Source organism: Leuciscus leuciscus (assembly GCF_965113295.1).
Source record: "Leuciscus leuciscus genome assembly, chromosome: 10".
Taxonomy (NCBI): Eukaryota; Metazoa; Chordata; class Actinopteri; order Cypriniformes; family Leuciscidae; genus Leuciscus; species Leuciscus leuciscus.
In genome coordinates this window covers 39,598,681-39,621,657 of record NC_138734.1, presented here as the reverse complement: position 1 = coordinate 39,621,657, position 22,977 = coordinate 39,598,681, and the positions used below count along the sequence as shown (strand labels likewise).

At 35.7% G+C, this 22,977-nt stretch overlaps 2 protein-coding genes across 2 annotated transcripts; one reads left to right on the top strand and one right to left on the bottom strand.

Annotated features, from left to right (window-relative positions):
• Positions 1-1,521: 1,521 nt before the first annotated feature.
• Positions 1,522-12,373, bottom strand: cd81b (CD81 molecule b). The gene is made up of 8 exons (XM_082182634.1): positions 12,184-12,373; positions 10,041-10,155; positions 4,420-4,517; positions 3,097-3,171; positions 2,888-3,001; positions 2,702-2,803; positions 2,316-2,399; positions 1,522-2,209 (listed from the first exon to the last, which is right to left on the bottom strand). Exons 1-8 carry the CDS (start codon positions 12,247-12,249, stop codon positions 2,147-2,149), a joined length of 717 nt encoding a protein of 238 aa, XP_082038760.1. The 5' UTR covers positions 12,250-12,373; the 3' UTR covers positions 1,522-2,146.
• A 3,208-nt stretch (positions 12,374-15,581) lies between these two features.
• Positions 15,582-20,923, top strand: cUnh11orf58 (chromosome Un C11orf58 homolog). The gene is made up of 5 exons (XM_082182660.1): positions 15,582-15,742; positions 17,517-17,600; positions 17,711-17,771; positions 20,112-20,221; positions 20,351-20,923. The coding sequence occupies exons 1-5, from the start codon at positions 15,680-15,682 to the stop codon at positions 20,546-20,548; spliced, it is 516 nt and encodes a 171-aa protein (XP_082038786.1). The 5' UTR covers positions 15,582-15,679; the 3' UTR covers positions 20,549-20,923.
• The last annotated feature ends 2,054 nt before the right edge of the window (positions 20,924-22,977 follow it).

The window sequence follows — 22,977 nt, the reverse complement described above, 5'->3', positions numbered from 1 at the left end:
CTATCTATCTATCTATCTATCTATCTATCTATCTATCTATCTATCTTTTGAATCTTGCAAACATTGTTCTTAAAGTGACAGTGCAGTTTTCTTTGCATGATGCCATCATTTTCTATCTATCTATCTATCTATCTATCTATCTATCTATCTATCTATCTATCTATCTATCTATCTATCTATCTATCTATCTATCTATCTTTTAAATGTTGAAAACATTGTTCTTAAAGCGACAGTGCAGTTTTCTTTGCATGATGCCATCATTTTCTATCTATCTATCTATCTATCTATCTATCTATCTATCTATCTATCTATCTATCTATCTATCTATCTTTTGAATCTTGCTAACATTGTTCTTAAAGCGACAGTGCAGTTTTCTTTGCACGACGCCATCATAATCAATCAATCTATCTATCTATCTATCTATCTATCTATCTATCTATCTATCTTTTAAATCTTGAAAACATTGTTCTTAAAGCGACAGTGCAGTTTTCTTTGCACGACGCCATCATAATCTATCTATCTATCTATGTATCTATCTATCTTTTGAATCTTGCAAACATTGTTCTTAAAGCGACAGTGCAGTTTTCTTTGCACGACGCCATCATAATCTATCTGTCTGTCTATGTATCTATCTATCTTTTGAATCTTGCAAACATTGTTCTTAAAGCGACAGTGCAGTTTTCTTTGCACGACGCCATCATAATCTATCTGTCTGTCTATGTATCTATCTTTTGAATCTTGCAAACATTGTTCTTAAAGCGACAGTGCAGTTTTCTTTGCACAACGCCATCATAATCTATCTATCTATCTATGTATCTATCTATCTTTTGAATCTTGCAAACATTGTTCTTAAAGCGACAGTGCAGTTTTCTTTGCACGACGCCATCATAATCAATCTATCTATCTATCTATCTTTTAAATCTTGAAAACATTGTTCTTAAAGCGACAGTGCAGTTTTCTTTGCACGACGCCATCATAATCTATCTATCAATCTATGTATCTTTTAAATCTTGAAAACATTGTTCTTAAAGCGACAGTGCAGTTTTCTTTGCACGACGCCATCATAATCAATCTATCTATCTATCTATCTATCTATCTATCTATCTATCTATCTATCTTTTAAATCTTGCAAACATTGTTCTTAAAGCGACAGTGCAGTTTTCTTTGCATGACGCCATCATAATCTATCTATGTATCTATCTATCTTTAGAATCTTGCAAACATTGTTCTTAAAGCGACAGTGCAGTTTTCTTTGCACAACGCCATCATAATCTATCTATCTGTCTGTACATTCTATTTCTACAGTCTTCACATTGGAATAAAAGTACAATAATGTGTTTGCCTTAAACATTTGCGCAAATATGCTTCAAATAAAGTAAGATTTTGGTCCAAGCACACTGGGCCGCACAGTGAACGCGAACGGATCGAGTGACACACACCCCCGCCTCCCCAACCTAAAGGTGCCCCAGCCCTTATTCAATACATTACTAACACAACATTCATGACACATTAATTTGGCAGATTTTTTTTTATTTTAGATTTATTAGAAATAAACTGAATGTCCCCAAAATAAAAAAAAAGTATGGGCTCATTGAGTAATGATTCATTTGATTTAGGTTTAAATCATTAGATTATTATGCCATCATCATAAGGGCCACTAATGAAATCAAATGCATTGTTGCACATTATGCAAGATACAAATTGACTTGTTGCATAACAGATTCATAGGTTATATCTCAATAAACATCACACTGATTTACTTCACAAACAAGCACACATACACAAACTAAAATGTAAGTGCATTGAAGCACTTTTACTACTAAAAGTTGAAAATAGGCCATAAGAGCAATGTAAGAGAATATCTAATAAACTGATTAAATAAAAGTAAAACAATACACAATAGCAATGTTATCCATATTACTGTCAATCACATTATTCCTCTTCCCTGATATAAGTTATTGGTTTATTTATTATAGCGTTCGGTGTGCATTCACTTAAAAAAGTCCTCTCTACAAACACAGGGATCAATGTTCAGTGTTTGGACATCTGAACTTGAATAGAGAGGGAATGCAAAAGTGAAATGGCCTCCTGCCCATCACTAGGAAACATCGAACATTGTTGATCAGCCTGGTCTTCATCCAGCAACTCAGTATGCAGGAGCATTCCGGATTGCACAGCAGAGGACCATGGTGAAGATCATCTCAAAAACCTGGACGCCAAGCAGAGAGGAAATTATACACACAGGGACATTTTGGGAGGGGCAGTGAGTTATTCATAGTACAAGTCTGTAATTGTGCATGTGTGTACATTCTCACCATAATGACAGCGATCACTAGGGCGGCCAATCCAATGACATGGAGTTTCTCAGAGAACAGGTCCCTTAGCTTCGTGTGGCAACTCTGGATTTTCAATCAAAACAGTCTTAGCATTCTCTAAACTGTAAGTGCAATTGTCACAACAGTTTGTTGGAACATCAGAACTCAGTTGCATGTCTGTAAAATGTAGTAACTCACCCAAAATATTTAATTCATGCTTCAAAACCTAGTTAATGTGTGGTAAATCGGCCAATGCCGCCAAAATAAAGAGTGTTTTTGTCATTGTGTGAGCCACACTGGTCAAATGTTTAGATGTTGTTTTACCATAGAAATATTTGTTACATACAAATGTCATGTTTTTTGTTGACACTACATCCAACAGATACCTGAGAGATGAGCAGGTCGACTAGGTTGGTCTTCTTGGGACACACAGAGGCCTGGACAGCTGTGAAAAGTTCATTATCATCCCCTTTACCACAGCACTCGAGCTAGATATTGAGAGAGTGTGAAAAAGATGATTAACTGGCCAAAACAGAGGAGTTTTGACGAGAGAACTGATTTTGGAAACTCACGGTGTCATGGAAGACCTCCAGGATTTTGGCAGCTGCCTGTTTGGATGTTGTCTCCACAGGATCCACAGCTTTAATGTATGCAGTATCATAGAAGTTAATGAGCTCAGTGGAGATCTGGACGGACAGAAAGAGGAGAGTGACGCTCTCAAAATGAAGGTGTTAACATTCAGACAGACTCTTTGAGTGTATATGTGTGTGTGTTGACATACCGTGTCCCTGTTAATAAAGCCCCATATTCCTGCTGCCACCTCACAGGCGAAGAGGATCACTAAACATGTGAAGAACTGAGGGAGAAAAAGACAAAAATGTGCGATGAAGAAAGAAGTACTGGATTAGGAAGGTATGACTGTGTAGCTTTTCCTTTAAAAAATCATTAAAACATTATGACTAAACAGCACAACCCTTGTTGTGTAAAAGAAGTGTGCTTAATTGTATTGAATGAGTACTTGTAGTGTACTTTAAATCTTAAAAGTATGTTTTTTTTAAAACTGAACGTGCAAATGGCTGCTTAAGTTTACACTTTCATGACTTTTAAATAGTGCACTTTGTCATAATGTAAAATTAATAGTTATACGTTTACATTTTAGGCACATTTTGAATTATTATGTTTTAATAATTTATTAAAACACTTAATACTACACTCATTTTTGACAACCAAAATGAAACACGTGTAAAAGGACTTGATTTTATTTTTAACCGCAGTTTGTTTGATTATTTTATATTACATTTAAAGTTAAAATACTTTAAAATAAATGTACTAAATTGCAACATTATCATTACAAATATATAATTACAAATACATTTAATTATCTGATGTACAAGTTTCAATAGGAATTATATTTATTTTATTAAGTTTGGTTGTCAGTACTTTTAGCACTACACTTTAACCATATTTCAAAGACAAGAAGTAATTATGAATAATTATGAATTATTATATCCCCGGTTTCATAAACCTCTAAAATTCTGCTAATTGCATTTAATATTAATGTAAACTATAACACATTTTGGTAACACTTTACAATAAGGTCTCAATTGTTAACAATGAGCAATATATTCTTACAACATTTATTAGCCCCTGTTAATGTTCAGTATTAAAAATATTAATGTTTATGTTAGTTCACAGTGCATTTACTAGTGTTAACCATGGAGTTTACAGATACAACTTTTGATAAAATAGTAATAGGCTAAATGTTGATATTAACATTAACTGAGATTAATAAATGCTGTGTTGTTCATTGTTAGTTCATATTTACTAATGTAGTTAACTATAATGATAACAAATGAAACCTTATTGTAAAGTGTTACATTTTAATTTAACTGTAAGTGTCCAAAAACATTATATTCAGTTTGCATTTAAGTATATTCTTTTCTAAAGTAATAAATAATGCTTAAAGTAAAGTGTACAAGAGATTAATGCAAAATGCAATGGTTTTGAGTAATTAAACCGCAGCTCTTGTAAAGGTCTTTTGAAGATGAATGGTAAATCTATTAAAGGCAAGCAGAATGAACAGTATGAGTTGAGTAAAACCCACCGTTCCTAAGAGACATTGAGATTCCTGAATAGCTCCATAGCAGCCGAGGAATCCCACAAACATCATTACGGCCCCAATCGCTATGAGAACATACACACCTGAAAGAGAAACACAGATAATGTATGCATATGATCCTGACATCAAACATTTAGAGACTTACATTAATTGCACATGTTCACACAGTTTCTAGAGGACTCATTCCTCATCATATTTATGAACAGGTATTGTGATTTTGTAACCGGCTAATGCAATATTTTGCCACTAGATGGCATGTGTGCAGCTGTGTTGAACATTACCTCAAATTTGAACCATATTTGTGATTGCATTTAAAACAACTGTATGTGGAGTATATAGTCTTCATCCTAATGATAGATTTAAAAAAATTCATAATGAATAAAATAATGCACTGACTAACTGTCAATGTCGAGCTGGTAAAGTCTAGTCCTCGTTTTTATGTGTCACTTTGCTCTGTGGAATTCAGAGGCAAAAACGAAACAAAAAAAAAGCCACTTAGTATTTTCCTGTCTGACTTACAGTACCATAACAGTAGCTTTAAACACTGCAAAAACAGAGAGAGAGCGAGGAAATCTCAGGCTCAGACTTAGGTAAAAGAGCATGTTACCATACAAGCTATAAACAGGCATAGGAAGATCTAGTTTAAACAGGAAACTTCCACATAACAGAGCCAGACTTGCTTTCTGTGCCCATTAGACTCACACAACAGCATCGGAAAACACAACTGACTCTAAACACATGGAAAACATCTCTGTAAATGTATCATTATTATTACTGCTCATACTAAAGTTTAGGGAGTTTGTTCTAAACCCCTAAACCAAAGAATTAAACTGGCAAATATTCCAGTATGTTAGAAAAAAGAAAAGAAAAAAACACATTTCTGGCTTCCCTTTTGAAAAATTACACTTTATTATTCTCCACAGTCCTAATATATAGTCTATGTTTATACTAAAATACTTTAAAAGAATATGCTTAAGTGCAAACCAAATGTAATGTTTTTAGAGACTTAACTTAATGTTAATTGCAATTGAATGAAAATGTAGTAGTTTAAATTTATATAGATAGTTTACAAAGGGATAGTTCATCCAAAAATGAACACTTTGTCATTAATTACTCATTCTCACGTCGTTCCAAACCTTCGGAAGACAAATTAAGATCTTTTTGATGAAATCTGAGAGCTTTCTCTCACTCCATCTATAAGAATTTAGTGGTTTAGTTTCTGAAGAGACACTATCGCTTTATATGATGAACAGATTGAATTTAGTCTTTTATCCACATATAAACATTGATCAGCGAAAATAAACAGAAGCTCAATCGAACCTGCTTGACGCGCGAGAATGAACCTCATTGGTTCTTACAGAAGGTCAAACGTGATGCGTAACACGAGAATGAACCTCACTGGTTCTTACATAAGGTCAAACGTGATGCGTAACACGAGAATGAACCTCATTGGTTCTTACAGAAGGTCAAACGTGATGCGTAACACGAGAATGAAACTCATTGGTTCTTACAGAAGGTCAAACGTGATGCGTAACACGAGAATGAACCTCATTGGTTCTTACAGAAGGTCAAACGTGCTGCGTAACACGAGAATGAACCTCATTGGTTCTTACAGAAGGTCAAACGTGATGCGTAACACGAGAATGAACCTCATTGATTCTTACAGAAGGTCAAACGTGATGCGTAACACGAGAATGAACCTCACTGGTTCTTACAGAAGCTCAAACGTGATGCGTAACACGAGAATGAACCTCATTGGTTCTTACAGAAGGTCAAACGTGATGCGTAACACGAGAATGAACCTCATTGGTTCCTGCAGAAGGTCAAACGTGACACGTAACACGAGAATGAACCTCATTGGTTCTTACAGAAGGTCAAACGTGACGCGTAACACGAGAATGAACCTCATTGGTTCTTACAGAAGGTCAAACGTGATGTGTAACACGAGAATGAACCTCATTGGTTCTTACAGAAGCTCAAACGTGATGCGTAACACGAGAATGAACCTCATTGGTTCTTACAGAAGGTCAAACGTGACACGTAACACGAGAATGAACCTCATTGGTTCTTACAGAAGGTCAAACGTGACGCGTAACACGAGAATGAACCTCATTGGTTCTTACAGAAGCTCAAACGTGATGCGTAACACGAGAATGAACCTCATTGGTTCTTACAGAAGCTCAAATGTGACGCGTAACACGAGAATGAACCTCATTGGTTCTTACAGAAGCTCAAACGTGATGCGTAACACGAGAATGAACCTCATTGGTTCTTACAGAAGCTCAAATGTGACGCGTAACACGAGAATGAACCTCATTGGTTCTTACAGAAGGTCAAACGTGATGCGTAACACGAGAATGAACCTCATTGGTTCTCGCACGTCTAGCAAACATGCTTTAGCTTCCGTTTACCACAACTGATGTGTGAGTTGATGAATGTTTATATGTGAATAAAAGCCTATATTAAATCTGTTCATCATATAAAGCGATCGAGTCTCTTCAGAAAATTTGGACTAAACCTCTCAATTCATATGGATTAGTTTTACGATCTCTTTATGAACTTTTTGAAGCATCAAAGTGGTAGTTGCGTAGCTGTCAATGGAGGGATAGAAAACTCTCCAGATAAGATAAATTTCAAGATAAATGAAAATCTTACGTTAGATACGTTACGTTTTAGTCTTAAAAAGATTGTGTAGACCTATATAATGTATATACTACATCCTCTTTAATATGAAACAAGTAGTCTATATGATGATGTATCCTCTTTTAGATTTATTTCATTGCTCAAAACACACTGTCCTCGCTGCTGCTCAAGCTCCACTCTCTGTTTAAAACTTATATTTAGAGATTTTAGAGTATTCTCCAGCCAGATTTCTCTCTAAGCTGTAATGATTTGCTGGGGCGGCCGGGCTTGAACATATTTTTAGGGTTGTTTAACCGGCACTTGAGCGAACCCAGGCACTGCTCATTCTAATTTGTGGTGTAACGGGCACATGAGCAGGGCTTTTTCAATTACACGGGTGTTCAGGAGCAGTGGGAGAAGAACTCTTCATCTCTCTCTTCTTTCTCTGGGTGGGCCAGACCAACAACCCTTTAAACTTCTTTAATCAGAAAAGGTTGTTGCTGCTATAAAAAGGAACAGGCGGAGCTCTTGCTCCTACATGTACTTATACTGAGTGGAGAGAGACAACCCCATGGTTTCTACAAAAATGAATGGCCGCTAACTCTATGCTAGTGCCCACAACAAGCTGAGCTTGTGCCACTGAACTCTGTGTGCATCTGCTGTGGTTAAGTGTGTAAACGTGAGTGTGTGTGTGTGTGTGTGTGTGTGTGTGTGTGTGTGTGTGTGTGTGTGTGTGTGTGTGTGTGTGTGTGTGTGTGTGTGTGTGTGTGTGTGTGTGTGTGTGTGTGCACATACGGGTGGAGTATGAACACGCCCTGTGGTCACTTTTAGTCTTTCCCTGGTTCTTTTAAAACACCCTGTGGGTGTGTCTGTAGAATCACTGACTTCATGTGAAAACAGTCAAATAAAGTGTTATTAAAGAAAACACAGGAATGACAACATGACTCCATCTGACTATGGAGGATCAAAGCTCTTATGCAATGATAATGCGCTGATGCCATCATTTTAGTTGTGTAAACACACACGTACACACGAAGTGATTAAGTGGCCCTGTCAAAGTTCAGCTTAGACCCTGCTTCCCTCTTCCTTCCATCTTTTGAGGAGATGCACCTCTATTTCAGGAGTAATTGTTTCTCAAAGTTCATAGTGCAAAGGCTTCCTGATCATGCAAAGTCACAATGAAATCAAATTTGACTGTTCTTATTTTTTTTTATGGAATATTGCAGGATTTATTATGAATGATTTAACTGTGCAAAAAATCATGTGGCCTCATAATCTAGATTAGTAAAGAAATAAGGACACAATAAGGAAGAAAAGACTCGCAACTTCCATTTCATGCCAACTTTAACAAACTATTATTATACCATGGTCTGTCTGAATACTCGATTCTGATTGGCTGGAAGGTGTGCATTAAAATCCAGTCACCGTTCTATATTAATACGCTGTTTTCATTGAAACACACACACACGTAACTCGACACATAGAAACATTTAGCAGCATAGAAACGTGTTACCAAACGCTGCCCTGTGACTTTTATTAATAAAGTAACTTAGCTACTGAATTGCTACATTATATTTCTCAGCAACAGGAGTAACATCGCTGGTTTTGAAGTAATTCAACTCACAGCTTTATTGTTAATAGAGAGAGATGCTGAACAGACGCAGGTAATTCACACACGCATCTCTCATCACTCTCTCTCTCTCTTTCTCTCTCAATAATTAATTCAAATAAATGCTATAGTTCATTATCTCAAATAAATGTAATCTTACAGCACTACTTGATCTCTGTGTCTGATTTAAAGCAGGCAAACTGCTTTAGACTGACCGTAATTCAAAATAACCATAATTTTTGTCCTTGCACTGCAAACATCAATAACAGTGGTTCTTTTCCTCCACGTCGTTCATTAAAATCATTTAATGCACAGCTAGCCGTAGATTATCCCTTGGCTCACATAAAGGACATATGCAAGTTTATATATTTTCAATGCATTTCCTGTTGAAATACTGTTATGTTTACTTGATTATGAATTGTTTATTTATGCTGTACATGTCCTTCAGTTGTTCTGCATGTCTGTTTTGTCCTTTTTTTGTTTTGTCTGCGTTTTTTTTGTGAGCAGAATAATAATTTAAAATATTCTGCTCCTTACTTTTAGCAACATTGTACAGGATTATTTATAATAATAAAACATAGGTAAATAAAGACCCAAAATTAGAATGAATAACACAATTCTATTCTAAACAATGGTTGTTAGTTACCATCAGATGCTCATGATGGCAGGGTTTGGGTGGCTAGTTTAAATAACAAGGTTGGATAATTGGAAAAAAAAACTAGGTATTTATAATTGAACTTAAAGGGGTGGTTGATTATGACTTTTTTTACTTTAGTTAGTGTGTAATGTTGCTGTTTGAGCATAAACAACATCTGCAAAGTTACAACGCTCAAAGTTCAAAGCAAAAGGAGATATTTTCTTTTAAAGAAATTGCTTTTTTAGGACTACAACAAACGGCTGGTAGGGACTACACAACATTCCTCCCGGGTTAGTGACATCACTAACCCTAAAATTTACATAAACGCCACCCCCGGGAAAGCGATTTATAGATTATCGTGACAGAATATGCTAATCAATGATTAGAAGATGGTTAACTCCACATGAGCTACATAAATTGAAACATAAACAAAAAAGTATTTGAAATGTTCAGGACACAAGCTATTGTAGCTCCGCCCCCTGTGTCGGGAACAGCAGCTCATTTGCATTTAAAGGGACAGACACAAAAACTGTGCATTTTTGCTCAGCCTTAAAAAGTGACAATTTTAACATGCTACATAAAAATATCTGTGGGGTATTTTGAGCTAAAACTTCACATACATTCTCTGGGAGACTTATTTTACATCTTGTGAAAAGAGCATTATACCACCCCTTTAATAATTAGAATTTTGTCATAAATAGCCTAGCCAGCTGTAGTGTGTGAGCGGAAGTCACTTACTGATGTAAAAGGTTCCTGGTGCTTGAGTTCCTTCAAACTGGAGCATTAGGATGTTACTGGTCTGACTGTCATGGCGAAGCCATAGAGCTACACCCAGAATCACACCACCAGCCAGCTAAAAATAAGAGAAGACCAAAGAGAAAAACAGAGCGCTTTTCAGAAAAGATTTACTATTTAAATACTGAAATTCTACAGACTGTCATCACCCAGAAATGTTTGTTTCAATTCTTTTTCCGGAGGTCATTCCAGAGGTCATTTCTTCCTGCATTTGGGGAAGAAACATCTGACAGGTTTGGTGTTATTCACGCACAAAAAATAGGGTGTGGGTCCTCTTCAGTCTGCTGTGATACCTTCTGTTTGTTTATTTTTTTTGTAATTCAGGAAGTGGCAGCTTCACTCAGAGAAATGTGGAAGTCAGGCAGATATATTTTTGTGTTGGCAGCATGTAAAGTACAATGACAGGAAACAATACGCATCTCGAGAGAGTATGGGATTGGCGCTGTGGATGTGATATCACACAACATCATTCTCATGAAAGTTGAAGGTCTTGGATGAAAACATGAATTTAAATTTGCAGCAGTGGGAAGTAGACTTTTATCAAGCTGAGTCAGAAATTTACCTGATATTTAGTTTTAGTTTTTGAACAACTCAGAATGCGGTAAACATCATTTATTTCCAGTAATGAATGTTATTCCAAAATGTTTGTCTTGCTGCTAAATGCTAATTTGACATCAAAACGCATAATTAGTTTTACACTATGATATCATTGTTTGAACATCATGTGATGTTTTAATCACAGCAGACTGTAAGTCAACATTTTATGAAGTTATCACAGCATATGTGTATGTGTGTGTATATATCTATATATATCTATATATACACACACACACACACACCATTATTATCAACTAAATTTACTAAAACAACATGTGTGCCTGTGATTCTCTCTTTCGTATTTGCTTCAGTTATTTTAAGGTGTATTCATGTCCCTAAAGCACATGGACATAATTATAGAGAGTGTAAAAATATAGCAAAACCACAGCTAACCCTCATTCTACAGGAGGCTCTCTGGAGGGACACACATTTTCTTCATGTCTAGGAACGCAAGACAAACTCTGACTACACTATTTAACTGACTGTGAGATGCAAAAGAAACTATGCTTTAACTAAATATTACGCATGCAAACACCAAAAATTATCTATGACATGACATGCAGTTATTATTTAGTCCAGTTAATGTACAGGTATGTGTTTTAAATGTCTTTAATGTTTTTTGGGGCATTATTTGATTCTGTAAAACAGCAGCATGGATATTCTTCAAAATATCTCATTTTGTGTTGCAAAGTCATACAGGTTTGGAACGACATGAGGGTGATGATGACAAAAATTTCATCTTTGAATTTAGAACTCAAATCCAGTCAGTGCCATATTGCAGAAATCAGACAAGACATAAAACAAACAAACAAAAAAAAACTGGAAAAAATCGAATCACTTCAGATGGGACGATTGTTTAGAGTCAGAACTTTTTTGCTTTTCTGCTCTTTGGATTAATTTAACCAAAATTACAAGCTTGTTTATATATAGTGTTTTACAGTGTGACAGTAGTATTTGACATTATATTAGTAATAACAAATATCAATATGATATAAACGTGTAATACCATAAAAAAAAACTTTTCTTTTTTCCTTTTCATGATAAAACTAACAGTGAAAATTCTCAGAACTTTGGCTACAACTTTATGGTAAAGTGTTTGTTCGAAGTTATTTGGTCTTTATCATGCTCTCAAAACATTAGCACAAAAACATTACTTAGCTATATATTGTTTACAACCTTTTTCCTGAAAGTTTTTAGTTGAACGTTTTTTAAATGTTACTTTTTCTTTCTTTTTTAGCTACTAAGTTACTTGTTTTAGAAACTTCAGGGGAACATTCCAAAGTAACGTTCCCAAAGTGTTTCCTTAACGACTGAAAGTAAACACTGGACAGAGAACATTTAGAAATAACTTTGTCATAACTTTATCATCGGAACATTAGCAAAAATGTCTTACTTGAAGGTGTTTTTGTTAGCTATAGGATTGCTTTACACTTTTTCAATAGTAGTACAAGGAACACTAAAAATAATATTGGTAAACAAGCAAACTTACCCAGAAAATGAAGTTTAAGAAGAAAAGCATATATTTGATGCACTGAGAGCAGCCGGTAACAGCCATGGCTAGATGTCGTCGAAGCAGGCGCTGAAATGATGCTGGTGTGGAGGAAGATGAGGAAGATGTTCCACAGATGGATTTGAGTGGAAGTGAAGGCAGACCGGATCTCTGAGACTACCCACGAGCTCACGTGCTTATATTAACGCACTGAGCCAGAGAGAGAGAGAGAGAGAGAGAGAGAGAGAGAGAGAGAGAGAGAGAGAGAGAGAGAGAGAGAGGGAGGGATGCATCCCGTGCCAAGCTCAGCCCCACATTTACATATAAAAAAAACATGTTTTAATTGATTAAACGGCAATCTAAATTCACATCAGTTGGTGCAAACTGGCACTTTTGTATATAATTTACATTATAACGAATAACATATCCTCTATATTTTATTTGATAATTTGTATAATCTATGTTTTATATTATACTTCTTAAAAAAGAAAAAGAAAAAGAAAAAGTGAATTAAAAAAAAGTTACCTCCTTTACAACAATTACATTTTTTCTAAAAATATGAACGTGTTGATCAATAATTATTACATGAAGGCTAGGCCTAAACAAAATTCTTAAGTAGCCTATTCATGGATTTCATCCGGTCCCTTTCCACAGGTGTATTAATCAAGCACAATGCAGTCTGCATTCATAATCTAGGTGCTTGATTTTATACACCTGTGGAAAGGGACCTGATGAAACCCATGAATACAGGGAGAGCGGGCCGTGATATTTTTTTTCCCAGGATGGTAGGGGAAGACTCATGAATATTCATTAGGAAAGTCATCCCTGATTGGTCTTAACCCCAGTGACGGTAGGTTTAGGGGCGGGGTTAGGGAGGTCATAATACCCCCAGTGACGGGTAGGTTTAGGGGTGGGGTTAGGGGTAGGTCATCAGACCAATCAGGGATGACTTCCCTAATGAATATTCATGAGTCTTCCCCTACCATCCTGGGTAAAAAAAATATCGCGCGCGGGGCACAGCCCCGTTCACACTACAACCGACAAAGCGACACGATACAATCAATTTCAATGGGGAGCGGGCGATTTCCGGCGACACGCGCGACAGTGACCGTTGGCGACTGGATGGGGCGTGCCCAGCGACGCGACAAAGTTTAGATCTGTTCAACTTTATGCAAATGAAGAGCGACTTTCGGGAGCAACAACCAATAGAAGTGAAGTCAGTAGGGCGCGCGTGCTCCGTCACTCTTCAATGCCGAGTCCGACCGAGGCTAGATGAATGAGAAGTTTATTTTAGCAGTCAGAAACTGTCCAATAATTTGTTATATGTCTCCGTGTACATACAGTGGTACTCGCCGTGCTGACTCCGAGCCTGAATGGTTTCGTGAACTCAGAAAGACCAGTATTTGCCCATTTGCTGCAGTTAAACAGCCGCGATAGCAAAGAGCACTCGCTGTTTCTCATTCATCTTTAATATTATGCATTTTATGTACTGATTCCATTTATATTTAGACTTTTCCTTCCAAAATGTTAGCTTGTAGCGGCAAGAAAACAGATTTGTTGTCTACAACATGGAGTAACATCTGTGAATGTCACTCACAAACATTACTAGGCAACCAGTAGTGGGAACGCCCACTAACGACCTCACCGCCAGCCACTGGCGACATGCAGCGCCAGCGACTCAAAGTCTTATCTAGTTGTAACACCCTTGTTTTAAATACTTCCACACATGCTAGTGTTGTGGAAATTTTAAACTGTATATTAAACTAACCATGTTTCTAACATCTAACCTTATTTGAACAGGATGTACTGTAACGTTACGAAATCAATGGAAAACTTGTGACTTTGACTGTGTGCGTATGTATGTAAAAATAACAATCTTTGGGAAATGAAACTACAGTCTGTTAGAATCTTGTAATTAACAAATGAAGTCATCATTAAAACAGTTTGCTTGTGCCAGTGACAGAGGGAAAGGTTGGGGCTTTTGAACCAATTGAACCAATCATATTGAAGGTGACATGTTAGTCTTATTTGTTTTCTCGATTCTATAAAAACTGTTGTATATGTGTTTTACGGTGGGATTCTCAATGGAATTTGTCTGAGATCCTCCGGCCTTGCTTCTTGGGAGAGATTCCCTGAGGTCTGTTTGTCGATTTATTCCTGCGCAGGAAGGGGCACAACAAGTTAAGACTAGGTGACTTATTGAGTGGGGACGTCGATTTGGAGACGAGACCCAGATAGTTATGTTTAGAGAAAAATCCACTACACTAGCATGACGAAACTTGGTGTATTTACGGTATTTACTAGTTGCCATATCAATACTAGAGAAATAAATCTGCCAAAATTCAGAAATCTTTGGAAGATATCACTGAACATTTATTTAACCATAGCAAAAGTAAATTTCTTACTTAAGTTATTTACTTACCTCTATTTTTGGTGTTTATTTTAAATTAGACAAATCTGATATTATTTTAATCTCCAATATGTTATTTAACAGTTGATATGGTTCTTTACTGCTTCGCTAACTAGCAGAAGACACTAGCAGAGTTTAAATGCAGTGCAGTTCATGTTGTAACACCGTTACAATGTGCCCCTATTAGAACTATGCTATTCTATTTTATACTTTTATGAATTCTATTGAGAAAACATGAGAAAAAGGTGAATAAAGACTGAGAGTCAATGTTCGGAAATTATTAACTATTATTATGTTTTGAATTTGAACTATATTTTGTATAGCAGTGTTTTCCAGTGTGTTCGTTGTCAAACTCAAAAATTATTTTATTTTTAATTATTTAAAAATTGCATTATTTTATATGAAAAATTTAATAATTGTATTTAATTGAGAAAATATTTTAGTTTGTCTTGTATATATATATTTTTTATTAGACCAGATAGCATTTTAAGCTGTCATATGGTCATGTTACAATGTACCCCACCGATGGGGCATGTTGTCACATTCCACTTCCATTCTTTCGGGGTAGCCTATATCAAGAGAAAAAGTATACACTGTATTAATAAAACAAAACCACATAATTGTACTAGACATGTGAGAAATGAATGTGGGAAAAATAAATACTCTGAATCCATGAAAAAAAATAGAGACAAGGGGAAGATATAGTACGTTACATATAAACATACTAAAATCACCCCAAAAGTCCATTAAATAATCAATAATACAATACAACTAGTCCCATGCATTATAGACAGTCCCTTATTGTGAAATAGGATACACAAAAAAAGCTCATATTTTTGAAGACCAAAAATCAACTAGGTTTAAACTATGCTGTCTGTCTATATGATCAATTGGTTTGTTGAAAACAAACAAACAAAACAATAGGTTAAAAGTTATTTATAGCCTCGTAGACTCGATTTTGCGTCGTTGTAACTACAACTTCCAAGATGCATTGCGCGCAGGTTCTCGATAGCTGCTAGCTGCTATGCTAGTTAAACGGTGAAGCAGACAGGCAGTGGTTGATTTGACCACTGTTGTTCAAAACCTATGATAATGAGTTCTTCAGACGAAAAATGTAAAGGCACAAAACGACCCGCATCTCCAGATGAAGTATGTGATTTCCATCATCATGTATTTTTGAATTAACAACAGCAGATCTGGCATTTAGGTGTACGAGAAATGTTAGCAGATTGTTAGCAGTGGGTTGCAACTATTTTTAAATGTTAGTCGTGTGCCAAAGGAGTTACACATGCATCTTACTAGTGGATTATCTGCCTTTTTGGTACTTTATTCTGCTTTGGCTATAAATAATTTTGCATAACTACTGTAACTGTTAGCTACTGTAGATAGTTCAGTTCCAGGTGATATGTTAAGCATTTTCTGCATTCATATATAAACGTATTTTTATATATATATATATATATATATATATATATATATATATATAATGTGAGTATACATATATATATATATAAAATATGTATATGTGTGTGTGTGTGTGTGTGTGTATATATATATATATATATATATATATATGAAGAGTTCAGATGCAAAAGCCTCTAAGTGCCATCTGAAATTTTCTTCTTGAATGATAATTTTTATCAAGCTTGTATATTTAAGTTCAGTAATTTCACTTAAATGACAATTAATACTAGGTCATTTTCATTTCTATTTAAGTGAAATTACTGAACTTAAATATAAGAGCTTGATAAAAATGATCATTCAAGAAGAAAATTTCAGATGGCACTTAGAGGCTTTTGCATCTGAACTCTTCATATACACACACACACACACACACACACACACACACACACACACACACACACACACACACTACTGTTCAAAAGTTTGTGGTCAGTAAGATTTTTTTATGTTTTTTTAAAAGAAGTATCTTCTGCTCACCAAGGCTGCATTTATTTGATTAAAAATACAAACAAAAACAGTAATATTGTGAAATATTATTCCAATTTAAAACAGCTGTTTTCTATGTGAATCTACAGTAAAGTGTAATTTATTCCTGTGATCAAAGCTGAATTTTCAGCATCATTACTCCAGTCTTCAGTGTCACATGATCCTTCAGAAATCATTCTTATATGATGATTTGATGCTGAAGAAACATTTATGATTACCGGTATTATCAATGTTGAAAACAGTTATTTACATTTTTATTTTATGATGCTATGATGAATAGAAAGTTCAAAAGAACAGCATTTATCTGAAATCTAAAGCTTTTGTAACATTAAACACTACCGTTCAAAAGTTTGGGGTCAGTAAGAATTTTAATTAAATTTTTTGGGGAAATAAATAAAATAAATTAAAACTTTCATTCATCAAGGATGAGTTAAACTGATCAAAAGTTACAGTAAAGAGATTTATAATGTTAGAAAATATTCTATTTTAAATAAATGCTGTTCTTTTGAACTTTCTATTCATCAAAGAATTTTGGGAAAAAAAATGTAAATAACTGTTTTCAACATTGATAATAATAATGAATATTTCTTGAGCATCAAATCATCATATTAGAATGATTTCTGAAGGATCATGTGACACTGAAGACTGGAGTAATGATGCTGAAAATTCAGCTTTGATCACAGGAATAAATTACAGTTTAAAATATATTAAAATAGAAAACAGTCATTTTAAATTGCCATAATATTTCACAATATTACTGTTTTTTAAATGGTTTTTTATCAAATAAATGCAGCCTTGGTGAGCAGAAGATACTTCTTTTAAAAACATTTTTTTTTTTTTATTACTGACCCCAAACTTTTGAACGGTAGTGTATATATTAAAAAAAAACTTTATTTTATTGTTAGAACTAATTTTAAAGTGCTTTTCTATTACACTAATGATCAACTGAATCTGTTTTAACCTGTTTATGCAGACAGGATCCACAAAATGGACATCGGCAGATTTAGGGACAGACGAAAGGAAGCAGAAGTTTTTGAGGCTGATGGGAGCAGGAAAGGTACATTTCTTTCTGTTATTAAATCATTCTCAACTGTTTCAAACAATTACTAACTAATTCGAACCTGAACATCACACATTCTTGCTCCAAATGTTTTCATGCATTGGCAGAAAGAGCACACTGGACGCCTTGTTATTGGGGATCACAAGTCAACGTCCCATTTCCGCAGCGGTGAGTCTCTAGGGTGGAAGTGAAGGGTTGCTGGAAAGTGATTGCAGTCTCCTATTGTGTTGGATGAGACACTTCAAAATCCCCGGTTTTATGGGGGCTGGATCAGATGACATCCTAACGCCACATATCCTTTTCCCTACAGTGCAGCTTTAGAGAACATGCTCTGACCTTTAGACCAACCACCGGTAATGTTCTGTCATTTACTGTGCACACAGGACTATGTTACAATGCAGTGTACACTTGTAAAATATAAAACAACTACCTTATTCCAGTTTCTTATTGATATACTCTGTGTGAAACAAACCATGAGGGAGACATGCGAAAATGCTTGAAATTCTATCAATGCTATGTTTCTATTTGATGCTATATCATCAGCATTAAAGCAAAAATGGCATAAAATACACACACTCATGTAAAAATAACTTGGTAATATTTCAAAACAAACACTTACTGGACTGAAGAAACTCAGTTACTTAATTACCTATAAATATGTTTTTAGGAAAAAATTATGCTAAAATATATCAAATATGATACATCAGGCTTTTGAGGAACGATGATTTAGAAATCTCTGAATCATCATTGCATTGCTTTATATGTTTTGCCACCACAATTAAACTACAGAATAGACCTTTGATCATAAAACTAAGCATTTAAATATCATCATAAAGACATATTACTGCAAAATATAGAGTAACTGATATTTATAAGCATTTTATGCTTATATATATATATGTGTGTGTGTGTGTGTGTGTATTTTTGCCATTCTTCTTTGAATAGAACAATTCTAAATTTATAGCAAGAAAAATAAATAATTCTTATGGGAAATCTATATCATACGGAAGCCCTGAACCGCAACGTAAAAAAAAAAAAAAATCCGTAAAAAAAAAAGTCTAGCATTTCGAGATTAAAGTCGAAACATTTCGAGAATAAAGTCGAAACATTACGAGATTAAAGTCGAAACGTTTCGAGATTAAAGTCGAAACATTACGAGAATACAGTCTTCTGTAGAAGTTGCGTGTGTGCTTGCCGTTATTTCACATTGCCGCACAGGCTTCGTGCGTGCGTGCGTGCGTGCGTGTGTGTGTGTGAACTGGAACTACACAAAATAATAGCTTTACTTTTATCTTGCCTTTCAACAAAAGGAAAATCTACCAACATGGCATTAGGCTATAGGACGTTATAAAATATACTGCGCCGAAATAGACTTTAGCCTACAAGCGAAAACACTTTTCAGACTGGATCAAGATATCCAGCTGAATGAATGCATGAATGAGGCATTTATAATGCGCTTTCATATGTTTACTGTAGGCCTACACTTAAAAGCGCTTTAAAATCATTTAAGAGAATCTCTCCTCAACCACCACCAGTGGTTATATTATATAATATATTATATTTGAGAAACACACACAAAAAAATCAGAATTGGAAGCACGTCCTATGCACCAGTGGACGCGCGCCGTTATGAATGCACACACACGCAACTTCTACAGAAGACTGTATTCTGGTACGTTTCGACTTTATTCTCGAAACGTTTCGACTTTAATCTCGAAACGTATCGACTTTAATCTCGAAACGTATCGACTTTAATCTCGAAACGTTTCGACTTTAATCTCGAAACGTTTCGACTTTATTCTCGAAACGTTTCGACTTTATTCTCGAAACGTTTCGACTTTATTCTCGAAACGTTTCGACTTTATTCTCGAAACGTTTCGACTTTATTCTCGAAACGTTTCGACTTTATTCTCGAAACGTTTCGACTTTAATCTCGAAATACTAGAATTTTTTTTTTTTTTTTACGTTGCGTTTCAGGGCTTCCGTAATATCATCACCATCAAAGCAAAAAATAAGCCATCACACTTGTCATATTTATATATATATATATAGCCAATTTTGCTTTGAATATGAATATGCAGTTTATATACAGAAATTAATATACATAGGTGTGTGTGTGTATACAGTATATACTATATATCTATATCTATCTATCTATCGATCTCTCTCTCTCTATATAGATATATAGATAGATAGATAGATAGATAGATAGATATAGATATAGATACATACATATAGTAGTCAACATTTGAAGTGGATCAAAACCTTTCATCAAAGTTATACATGAATTTTGAACAATACCCCTTCTTGTCTTAAGACAACTTTGATTAACTTTTTTGATTCATTTCAAATGTTGACTACTGTGTATATATATATATATATATGGTATACTTTTTGCCATTTTTGCTTTGATGCAGCAATAAAAATTGATATGGGCAAATACTAACAAGTATGATGGCCTTTTATCGTTTGTAATGATGTTATATTGTATTTGTTTGTGTGTCTGTAGGGTCAGAGGATCAGAAGATTAACGCAGAGCTTGAACACCAGTACCAACAGGGTCTGGATGGGAAGATGTCAGGGAGAAACAGGAGACACTGCGGCCTGGGCTTCAGTGAGGTCTGAGCTCTCTCTTATAAGCTGTGATGTGAAATAATGTTGATACTTCAGATTTTCATGTTGGGAATTGTAGAATGTGAGCAAATGTTTTGTTGATTTGTTGTGAACTGCTGTGCGTCCTCTTCACAGCCCGATCCCCCCGCCGAGAGTCCGAGCGCTGCTGTGCCAGAGAAGCCGGACAGTTCAGAAAAGGCCAGTGAACAACCATCAGAACCACTCAAGGAAGAGAAAACCCCTTCTAACACAGAGCTCGAGAAACAGGAGGAGCACACAGACTCAGAGGACAAGAAAAAAACTTTTAAAATGGCATTTGTAAAAGCCACATAAATGGCTTGGTTGTTGTTGGTTTTTTGTTGTTGTTTTTTTTTGATCTCCCAAAATGTTCCAGTAATTGATTGAGAGTGAGAGCAAAATGGATTTAAAAAAATAAAATAATGTAATTACGTCTGTGCCATGTTATTTGGACTTGCTTGAACTTGTTGAGAACTGTTTCTTCTCTACAAATTAAATAAATAGTTCCTTCAAGAAAGGAAATCCGAGTCTACTCAGCCCTTGAAATTTCATATGAACACGAGGATGAGCAGAAACTGAGGTTATCGTGAAACACAAGTTGCAGACAAAATGTCCATTGTGTGTATTACTGTAAGTCAATGTATGAATCTCAATAAAGAGAACAATTATTCTGTGATTGTGATTCTAAAACTTTCCGTGTGTGTGTGAGTATGTATGTATATACAGTGAGGAAAATAAGTATTTGAACACCCTGCTATTTTGCAAGTTCTCCCACTTGGAAATCATGGAGGGGTCTGAAATTGTCATCGTAGGTGCATGTCCACTGTGAGAGACATAAACTAAAAAAAAAAATCCAGAAATCACAATATATGATTTTTTAACTATTTATTTGTATGATACAGCTGCAAATAAGTATTTGAACACCTGTCTATCAGCTAGAATTCTGACCCTCAAAGACCTGTTAGTCTGCCTTTAAAATGTCCACCTCCACTCCATTTATTATCCTAAATTAGATGCACCTGTTTGAGGTCGTTAGCTGCATAAAGACACCTGTCCACCCCATACAATCAGTAAGAATCCAACTACTAACATGGCCAAGACCAAAGAGCTGTCCAAAGACACTAGAGACAAAATTGTACACCTCCACAAGGCTGGAAAGGGCTATGGGGAAATTGCCAAGCAGCTTGGTGAAAAAAGGTCCACTGTTGGAGCAATCAGAAGCTAAACATGACTGTCAATCTCCCTCGGACTGGGGCTCCATGCAAGATCCACCTCGTGGGGTCTCAATGATCCTAAGAAAGGTGAGAAATCAGCCCAGAACTACACGGGAGGAGCTGGTCAATGACCTGAAAAGAGCTGGGACCACCGTTTCCAAGGTTACTGTTGGTAATACACACAACGTCATGGTTTGAAATCATGCATGGCACGGAAGGTTCCCCTGCTTAAACCAGCACATGTCAAGGCCCGTCTTAAGTTTGCCAATGACCATTTGGATGATCCAGAGGAGTCATGGGAGAAAGTCATGTGGTCAGATGAGACCAAAATAGAACTTTTTGGTCATAATTCCACTAAACGTGTTTGGAGGAAGAAGAATGATGAGTACCATCCCAAGAACACCATCCCTACTGTGAAGCATGGGGGTGGTAGCATCATGCTTTGGGGGTGTTTTTCTGCACATGGGACAGGGCGACTGCACTGTATTAAGGAGAGGATGACCGGGGCCATGTATTGCGAGATTTTGGGGAACAAACTCCTTCCCTCAGTTAGAGCATTGAAGATGGGTCGAGGTTGGGTCTTCCAACATGACAATGACCCGAAGCACACAGCCAGGATAACCAAGGAGTGGCTCTGTAAGAAGCATATCAAGGTTCTGGCGTGGCCTAGCCAGTCTCCAGACCTAAACCCAATAGAGAATCTTTGGAGGGAGCTCAAACTCCGTGTTTCTCAGCGACAGCCCAGAAACCTGACTGATCTAGAGAAGATCTGTGTGGAGGAGTGGGCCAAAATCCCTCCTGCAGTGTGTGCAAACCTGGTGAAAAACCACAGGAAACGTTTGACCTCTGTAATTGCAAACAAAGGCTACTGTACCAAATATTAACATTGATTTTCTCAGGTGTTCAAATACTTATTTGCAGCTGTATCATACAAATAAATAGTTAAAAAATCATACATTGTGATTTCTGGATTTTTTTTTTTAGATTATGTCTCTCACAGTGGACATGCACTTACGATGACAATTTCAGACCCCTCCATGATTTCTAAGTGGGAGAACTTGCAAAATAGCAGGGTGTTCAAATACTTATTTCCTCACTGTATATATACACATACATACATGCATACATACATACATACATACATATATATATATATACATACATATATATACATACATACATACATATATACATACATATATACATATAATAGATCAGATAAGATAATTAATCTTATATACACGAGAATAAATGTTCTTGTTAAACTAGGAAATATTACACCTCATGCCTGCAAACAATTATGAAATTAGAGACAATTTAGAAGTTGAATAATGGTGTATCTGGAACTGCTGTTTTAAAATGATGAAAAGGGACATGTAAAAAGTGTAATAACTTTGTGACATACTTTATTTAGAGCATGAGCTCTCTATTGTCTTTCAAAGTATTAAAATTATGATTTTTAATGATGACTCAAATAACATGGAAGATGACAGCTTACTTGAGTTTTGCAGAATGGAAACACTGCAAGTA

Coding starts and splice junctions, on each gene's coding strand:
- cd81b (XM_082182634.1), bottom strand. CDS start 12,249: ATGGCTGTTACCGGCTGCTCTCAGTGCATCAAATATATGCTTTTCTTC. Junction 4,518..10,040: donor ACCAGGAACCTTTTACATCA/GTAAGTGACTTC, acceptor TTTCTCTTTCAG/GTGTGTATGTTCTCATAGCG. Junction 2,400..2,701: donor TCGACCTGCTCATCTCTCAG/GTATCTGTTGGA, acceptor TTGAAAATCCAG/AGTTGCCACACGAAGCTAAG.
- cUnh11orf58 (XM_082182660.1), top strand. CDS start 15,680: ATGATAATGAGTTCTTCAGACGAAAAATGTAAAGGCACAAAACGACCC. Junction 15,743..17,516: donor GACCCGCATCTCCAGATGAA/GTATGTGATTTC, acceptor CTGTTTATGCAG/ACAGGATCCACAAAATGGAC. Junction 17,601..17,710: donor GGCTGATGGGAGCAGGAAAG/GTACATTTCTTT, acceptor ATGCATTGGCAG/AAAGAGCACACTGGACGCCT.